General features: G+C 44.3%; 1 protein-coding gene across 1 annotated transcript; it reads right to left on the bottom strand.

Moving 5' to 3' along the window:
- Nucleotides 1–268: 268 nt before the first annotated feature.
- KCNA4 (potassium voltage-gated channel subfamily A member 4) lies at nucleotides 269–4,898 on the bottom strand. The gene is made up of 2 exons (XM_056526670.1): nucleotides 4,373–4,898; nucleotides 269–3,726 (listed from the first exon to the last, which is right to left on the bottom strand). The coding sequence occupies exon 2, from the start codon at nucleotides 2,860–2,862 to the stop codon at nucleotides 775–777; it is 2,088 nt and encodes a 695-aa protein (XP_056382645.1). The 5' UTR covers nucleotides 2,863–3,726; nucleotides 4,373–4,898; the 3' UTR covers nucleotides 269–774.
- Between the last annotated feature and the right edge of the window lie 4,455 nt (nucleotides 4,899–9,353).

Here is a 9,353-nt window from a genome sequence, read left to right as displayed (position 1 = left end):
AAATAAATAAAAGAAAGTTTTCCACCGGAGTACCCCTTTAAAGTTTTAGGGCAGTCAAGTTAAATATCTATGCAAAAAATACATTCATTTAGAACATTTGCCTCCTTTCCTTGATATACCTGATCCTTACCTCCCTTGTTGCAGCTTGTTGCCTAGGTTACAGACCACCACTCCAGGATGGTGTTGTGTGTGGTATGTATTTTATATATATATATATATATATATATATATATATATATATATATATATATATCAGCCTGAACACAGCTTCAAGAGTGAAGTGGTGGTCTGTAACCTAGGCAACAAGCTGTAACAAGGGAGGTAAGGATCAGGTATATCAGGGAAAGGAGGCATATTTGCTAAATGAACGTAGTCTCACAACCCTAGGGCATGCACTGAGCTCTAGTTTTAGAACAGCAGAAGAGCCACAGGTTGGACACCATTACATTGAGGGCAGAAAACACAGCGGATTCATTTTGGTTGGTACCAGGAGGCAGTACATAACATTATGTCAGTAGAGATGGGCGGGAGGGGTGTAACTTTACAAAAACAAAGCCAAAAAACAGGCACTGTCATCCTGTATAGTGATCGTTTAGTATCTGGTCCCAAGGTTGTATGTTCTTACAAGAGGAAGCCACTTATATTTCCTATCCAATCAGAAGACCCGGTGAGGGTTTTTTCTGATCAGATTTGCATATTTTAGTTTTTATAATCATCATCATCATCACTGCACTCATCAATGCATAAATAGAAAGTTTCAAAAAAATAAAAATTTCACACGTCAGTCTCCAGAGCCTTTAGATTCACACAGTTATACTTAATGGTCTCATTGCCATTGCCCTGGCTGGACTTGTCTCTGACACACAAAGATTCCTTGAGCCCTTCTTCCATCTCTAGATACTCTGACTTGTCCTGGAGAGAGGAAGATGCTGAGCTCTTTAATTTCTTTAACAAGTTTGTGGGCAAGTACTGGCAGCTGGAGCTGCTGGTCGCCAAAGGCGTCTGTTCTTCATTCTCTGTTTCCCTGTGGTAGAAATAGTTAAAGTTGGAGACAATGACTGGCACGGGCAAGGCGATAGTCAACACCCCAGCTATGGCACACAGGGAACCGACTATCTTGCCCCCAACCGTGATGGGTTTCATATCTCCATAACCAACAGTGGTCATGGTGACCACCGCCCACCAGAAGGCATCTGGGATGCTATGGAAGTGTGTGGTGGGCTCGTCAGCCTCAGCAAAGTACACTGCACTGGAGAAGAGGATGACTCCGATGAAGAGGAAGAAGATGAGCAGCCCCAGTTCTCTCATGCTGGCCCGCAGGGTGTGCCCCAAAATTTGCAGCCCCTTGGAGTGCCTGGACAACTTGAAGATTCGGAAGACCCTGACCAGGCGGATTATTCGCAAAATGGCAAATGACATAGCCTGCTGCTGCTGCCCAGTGCCCTGTAGGGGGTGCTGTTGCTGTTGTTGCTGCTGTGGTGGATGCCCAAGCTCAGTGCCCAGGGTGATGAAGTAAGGCAGGATGGAAACAATGTCTATGATGTTCATGATGTTTCTAAAGAAGCCAGGCTTGCTGGGACAGGCAAAAAGTCTCACTGCAAACTCAAAGGAGAACCACACAATGCACACAGTCTCCACTATGAAGAAGGGGTCATTGAAGGCAGTGTGGGCGCTTTCTGATACCCCCACAGTGCCATTGTATCCCCCATAGCCATCCTCGTCCCCCCGAGAACCCAGCGGGGGCAGGAGGTTGTCCTTGTCATCCCTGAACTCTGGCAGGGTCTCTAAGCAGAAGATGACGATGGAGATGAGGATGACGAGCACAGACACAATAGCTATTCCCCGGGCCGGCCCGGAGCTCTCGGGGTACTCAAAGAGAAGCCACACTTGTCTCTTAAACTCGTTGTCTGGTAGCCGCTTCTCCTCCTCCTTGACAAAGCCCTCGTCCTCCCGGTACTTGAGCAGCGCCTCGTCTCCCAGCTCGTAGAACTTCACCTCCTCTGAGAAGATGTCGAAGGGCACATTGACCGGTCTCTTCAGCCTGCCCCCGGACTGGTAGTAGTACAGGATGGCATCGAAGCTCGGCCGATTGCGATCGAAGAAGTACTCGTTTCGGAGCGGGTCAAAGTATCGCATCCTCTTCTCTGCATCTCCAAGCAGCGTCTCTGGGAACTGAGCAAGTGTCTTCAGTTGCGTCTCAAAGCGGAGCCCAGACACATTGATAACCACCCGCTCACAGCACTCGAACTCGCTGTAGACCGGGTGGTAACCCCCAGGGCTCTGCTCCCGACCACTGCCTCCTCCTCCACCACCAATGCTCTCCTCCAAGTAAAACTTTTGCTCCTCGTCTGCCTCCTCCTCCTCCTCTTCTTCTTCCCTCAGCATCATCTCCTCAGAGCCGCAAGGAGCCAGCTCCGAGGGGAAGGTTCCGCCATCTTCTTCTCCTCCTCCGCCAACACCCTCGCTGCTGCATTCGTTGCCCCCTTGGTGGTGCCGGCTCCTCCACCTGTTGCAGCCTCCCAGGGGCCAGTACTTGCGCCGGTTTCCCCCCTTCTTTCTCCTCTGTGCTCCTGCTGCCCCCTGTTGCTCTGATGGCTGCTGGGGTGCCCGCTTGGAGTTCCCGCAGCCGCTGCTGCTGTTGTTGGTGGTGGGGGCTCCCCCAGAGGATGGACAAGCCACGCCCCCCACGCTCCCTCCCTCTGTGGCTGCTGCTGCCTGCTGCTGTTGCTGTTGTTGCTGCTGCTGAGCGGCTGCTCGGGAGTGTGCCAAGCGCTCCCGCTCTCGGGCACGGGCTTGCGCGTACCCATAGGGCAGGTGGCTGCTGCAGCCAGAGCTTTCTGCACTTACCATAGCAACCTCCATCTCTAGTCCTTGGTGGTGTGTGTATATACAGAGGCTGTTAGTAACTTGTGACAAGTGGCTGCTTCACTAGCCCCGGTGTGTGCCACCCTGCCATGGCCCAGCCTCAGCCATGCCAGCAGCTCCCATCACAAACACACCGGGCTGATAGAAAATCATTCCAACAATTGCAATTATTTTAGGCTTTCTTCCAATTCTTTAGTCCTTTTGCAAAATGAAATTCCGGTATGGTCAGTTTTGCAATAAAAAAATAAAATATGCAACTTTTTTCCTAGAAAAATGTAATATCCACAAGAGGCTTTCGGGGTCTCTGAGATCTGCAATGGGAGCAGATAGCCCCCACAAAATGTATAGGTTTCCAGTCCGTGTAGTATATAGATCCAGGTGCAAAGAGTTAAAATCCAGCAGAGCCTTGGTTTTAAGGAAAAGCAAATCTGCCCTGGCTTCTTGGAAGGAATAAATAGCAGCCAAAAGAAGGTCTGTTGTCCTAGAAGCAAGGACCCCTTGCCAAACTCCACATGTGCCAGCGCTGTCCTCTAATCCATCGTCATAGTCAGTGTTCTTAATGCAAAGTGACTGTGGAAGGCAGCAGAAGAGCTGCCAGGACGGGGGGCTCATTCATTTCACCACACTCAATAGGATGAGCAGGCAGTAGCTGGGTGGGATACCTGCAGGGGGTACCAGAAGGAAGTAGCTGGGAGCCATCACTTTGTAGGTGCCGCTGCTCTCCTCCTTTTAGTCGCTTGTCTCCGTCCATCTCTGCAGCAATAGAAGGGGATGATGGCAAGCCGTGCAGAGTCTCCGAGGCAAACACTGGCAAAAGAAAGCATCTCCCCCTTTTGGTTCACATCATAGCAGGTTCACAGCCTGGAACAACAGAACAGAATGGAGGGGAGAAAATACTTTACAATAGGCTCCAACCTAGGCCCTGCCACCCCAGGACTGCTGCACATCTCTCTAGGGACACCTATAGCGATATATACTTATTACAGTCTCCTCCATTAGGCCACAGTCACATGATATTGAAAAGAACAGCAGCATCGCCGCCGCCTATCAATCAGGGCTCTGTAGCTTATTCCACAGGGAGCTTTCGAAAAGCCCTTGGGAAACCAGAGCTTTTACTCCTAAATCCCTCTTAAAGCAACAGCACGCTATTATTTTCTGCTTTCCAAGTGGCTTTCTTTTTTGCAGCAGCTACAGGTTTCCCAGCTGCACTGCTTACAATAAACAGCTACGGTGAAGCGGTGTGAACACCGTGCAAATCACTCTGCCAGTCCTTTAAAGGGGGGCAATAGGGAATAATGACAACATCGATGATCATGGTAATAATAGGGAGAAGAATAAGAATAAATAGTGACATCAGGTCCTCCCTTTCCCTAGACCTATTTCGCAGCAGGCACCTATAAAAAGAGCATCATCTGCCGAGTGAAGTCATGGATACAGATGGCAACAATGATTCTCAGGAATTGTATCAAACAGGTTCACAGCCCCCCTCGCTTTTAGAAATACTCACAGTTCACTGGCGGCAATTGGCAGCTGTCCTCCAGGGGGGTATTTTGCTGGTCACTTGATGTAGAGGCTTCTCCTTCTAGGAGATGCTTTGTCTTATTTTATTCTCAAGGCTCGCAGGAGTTGATGGACTCAAGACAGAGAAGATGATTTGTAAACCCCAGATTCCTTGCATGTCATTTTTTTTTGCCAAACTGCTCTTCCTCCACCTCCTTGTGGCTGGCTCTGCACGTCTGTTTGTATTCTCATGTCCTCATCTGACTGTCATATTGACAAAAGGGATGATGACTGCTTAGAGATTTCTCCCCCAACATGCATTTAATACTGGATGTGAACCTCTTCTTCCAGCTTGGACCAATCTCCAGCTAGCATCCTCCAGCAGATTTACAGTGCAATAGCTAGGATCCACATAGAAGGATGGCATCCAGTGATCTACCCCTAAAGAAGCCTCCCATAAATCAGACTGTTATAGGAACAAGTGCTGTGTCTCTACTGCAAGTCTCCAATTCCCAGTTGTGTTTATGTATCACTGAAGGACAAGCGAGTGAGCCCAGCCTGATTTATTCCCAGGGCTCCCCGGCTCCATAGCAGCCCCTAATGGAATCAAGGGGAACTGCACTCTGTCTTCAGATACACATTTTTACATTCCCACTGAATAAAGAAATATGAATTATTGAAGTAAATATTCCTAATTTAAATTATGCATATCCATCTAATAAAATCCATCTACTAGAACCATTGTCCGAGGGGAGGAAACAAAAGTCAGTAGAGTAAGAACAGACTTTTTTTTTTTGACTCAAATAAAACCTTAGAAGGGGAAGTTTCGTGTTACTAAGAAGCCAGTTTGGCTACATACTGTATGTGTCCGCATAGCAAAGGAAAGTTACAATTTATAGTGACTACTTAAGGGTGCATTCCAGTCATTGAGTAAATAACCACAGCAGTGTTTCTCAACCAGGGTGTCTCCAGCTGTTGCAAAACTACAACACCCAGCATGCCCGGACAGCCTTCGGCTGTCCGGTCATGCTGAGAGTTGTAGTTTTGCAACAGCTGGAGGCACCCTGGTAGGAAAACACCAAAGTATAGCTTTGGCATTTCTAAACTGTGGCTCTGAAGATGTTGCAAAACTATAACTCCCAGCATGCGTTTAGCTGCCAGGGAATGCTGGGAGTTGTAATTTTGCAACAGCTGGAGGCACCCTCGTTGGGAAACACTGGAATGCAGCATCGGCCTCTCCAAACGTGGCTCTCCAGATGTTGCACAACTATAACTCCCAGCATGCCTTTGGCAACAGCTGGAAAGCTACAGCACTGAACTGCCAGATAAGCAAGTGATGCCTAGTACTTAATAATACAGAGTGATGTCAAAGTACAGGGATAATACACAGTGATGTCACAGTACAGGGATAATACACAGTGATGTCACAGTGCAGGGATAGTAAACACAGTGATGTCACAGTACAGAGATAATACACAGTGATGTCACAGTACAGAGATAATACACAGTGATGTCACAGTACAGGGATAATAAACATAGTGATGTCACAGTACAGGGATAATATACAGTAATGTCACAGTACAGGGATAATACACAGTGATGTCACAGTACAGAAATAATACACATTGATGTCACAGTGCAGGGATAGTAAACACAGTGATGTCACAGCACAGAGATAATACACACAGTAATGTCACAGTACAGGGATAATACACAGTGATGTCACAGTACAGGAATAATACACAGTGATGTCACAGTGCAGGGATAGTAAACACAGTGTTGTCGCAGTACAAAGAAAATACACAATGATGTCCCAGTACAGGGATAATACACAGTGATGTCACAGTGCAGGGATAGTAAACACAGTGATGTCACAGTACAGGGATAATACACAGTGATGTCACAGTGCAGGGATAGTAAACACAGTGATGTCACAGTACAGAGATAATACACACAGTAATGTCACAGTACAGGGATAATACACAGTGATGTCACAGTACAGGAATAATACACAGTGATGTCACAGTGCAGGGATAGTAAACACAGTGTTGTCGCAGTACAAAGAAAATACACAATGATGTCCCAGTACAGGGATAATACACAGTGATGTCACAGTACAGGGATAATAAACACAGTGATGTCACAGTACAGGGATAATACACAGTGATGTCACAGTACAGGGATAATAAACACAGTGATGTCACAGTACAGGGATAATAAACACAGTGATGTCACAGTACAGGGATAATAAACACAGTGATGTGACAGTACAGGGATAATACACACAGTGATGTCACAGTACAGGGATAATATACACAGTGATGTCACAGTACAGGGATAATACACACAGTGATGTCACAGTACAGGGATAATACACACAGTGATGTCACAGTACAGGGATAATAAACACAGTGATGTCACAGTACAGGGATAATAAACACAGTGATGTCACAGTTCAGAGATAATACACAGTGATGTCACAGTACAGGGATAATAAACACAGTGATGTCACAGTACAGGGATAATAAACACAGTGATGTCACAGTTCAGAGATAATACACAGTGATGTCACAGTACAGGGATAATAAACACAGTGATGTCACAGTACAGGGATAATAAACACAGTGATGTCACATCATATGTCAGAAGAATGTAATAAAAAGTGGTACAAAAATAAAATAAAGTGGTACCTATAAAAATGAAAGATAATGGAGAAACAAATGACCTTCATACAGCCCTGCATATGGAAAAATGAGAAAGTTATGGAGGGTTAGAATGGGGGGGATTTATACATACAAATTTTGTCTGAAAATTTTGAATTTTCTTAGAAGCAGTACCATAATAGAAAAGTGTGTAACCATGGGAATCCTTATAATCGTATTGACCCCCGGAATAAAGAGAACCTGTTAGTTTAACCATAAAGTGCACTGCGTAAAAAGGAAAACCGGCAATATTGCAGTTTTCTTTTCGATTACTCCCCAGTTATAATATTTTTATATTTATGAATGCGCCATTTGTACTGTAGCCAGTGGCGGGGAGGCGGAGGTAAGGAATGTATATTGAAGATCCAGTTTGGAAATGTCCAGAGAGCTGAGGGGAGGAGTGGACAAGAAATTGTCCGGGGTATATGGAATTCCATCACAGCGGCCCTAGAGGGAGGGAGAAAGGGGGAGGGGTGCGGTTTGGCCATAGTTGCGATCGGTGCTACCTGTTGTGCCCCATCCAGGTAACGGCCATTTAAGTAAAAATAAAATAAAGAGAGAACTTAACGGCCGTTCTCGACGGGGCACAATGGTAATGTGAAAGTAGCCTTACAGACAAAATGTTTATATATATGTAGTGTGTATACATTACACATGTACACACACTACATATACATATAAATATACTTACTTTTATTGAAAGCTCTCTGGGTGCAGGGAATGATTTAGCAGCCGGTGATTCCTGTGCCTGCAGACTATCCCACGCATCGGCCATCACTATGGGGGAGGTTTATCAAAACTGTCCAGAGGAAAAGTTGCTGAGCTGCCCATAGCAACCAATCAGATTGCTTCTTTCATTTTTCAGAGGCCTTTTAAAAAATGAAAGAACTCTGGTTGCCATGGGCAACTCAGCAACTTTTCCTCTGGACAGGTATTGATAAATCTCCCCCTATGTCCCCTATTATTCCTCCCTGCACTGAAAAGGTCATTACATATCCTCAAGGCCAAAGGTCATAAAACATCCTGAAAGGTCCTGTAACAGTGTTTGTGCTGCTTTATTGGCTTTGTACAGGCCAAAGAGCTATACGAAAAAAAATTTGGTTATTGCAGTCTGCCACATTTGGGCAAAATTGCGGCCTTTTTGCTGCGATTTTGCGCAAGATGTGTAAAAATGCAATAATATGCATCTCAAAAGGGCATCTAAGGGCAGGTACTGAGAAGGAGCCCCGGGACACCAGCCCCCTAAGATGCCTATGTGTGCACGTCCCTGTTACTGTATATATATGTATATATATATATATATATATATATATATATATATATATATATATGTATAATTATTTTATTTATCAATTTTTTATTCTGTTATTTAAGATAGGCTGCATGAATAACAATGTTTGTTAACCCCTTAAGGACGCAGGGTTTTTCCGTTTTTGTATTTTCATTTTTTCCTCATCATCTTCTAAAAAATCATAACGCTTTCAATTTTGAAACCAAAATTCCATATTATGGCTTACTTTTGCACTTACTTTTTGCACCACCAATTCTACTTTCCAGTGACATTAGTCATTTTTTTCAATATATCCACTGCGAAGTGGAAAAAAAATTAATTGTGCGACAAAATTGAAGAAAAAATGCCATTTTGTAAATTTGGGGGCTTCCGTTTCTACGCAGTAAATTTTTCAGTAAAAATTACATCTTATGTTTATTCTGTAGGTCCATACCATTAAAATGATACCCTACTTATATAGGTTTGATTTTGACATACTTTAAAAAAAAAATCATAATTACATGCAGGAAAATGTATACGTTTCAAATTGTCATCTTCTCACCCCTATAACTTTTCCGCGTACGGGATGGTATGAGAGCTAATTTTTTGCGCCATGTTCTGAAGTTTTTGTCAGTATAATTTATATTGATTGGACTTTTTATCGCTTTTTATGAATTTTTTTCATTATGTAAAAAGTGACCAAAAAAACGCTATTTTGGAATTTGGAATTTTTTTGCGCGTACGCCATTGACTGTGTGGTTTAATTAACAATATATTTTTATAGTTTGGATATTTCTGCACGCGGCGATACCACATATATATATTTTTTTTTTAAATGGGAAAAAGTTGGTGATTCTTACTTTTATTAGGGAAGGGGTTAAATGATCTTTATTAATTTTTTTTACACTTCTTTTTTGCAGTGTTATAGCTCCTCCCCCCCCCCCAGTGGCTATTACACTGCACTCACTGATCTGCTACACAGATCATTGCCGTGCATTGACATGGCAAAGATCAGT

The sequence above is a fragment of the Hyla sarda genome, chromosome 6, assembly GCF_029499605.1.
Source record: "Hyla sarda isolate aHylSar1 chromosome 6, aHylSar1.hap1, whole genome shotgun sequence".
In the NCBI taxonomy this organism is placed as follows: domain Eukaryota; kingdom Metazoa; phylum Chordata; class Amphibia; order Anura; family Hylidae; genus Hyla; species Hyla sarda.
This window is presented reverse-complemented; position numbering and strand designations above follow the sequence as displayed.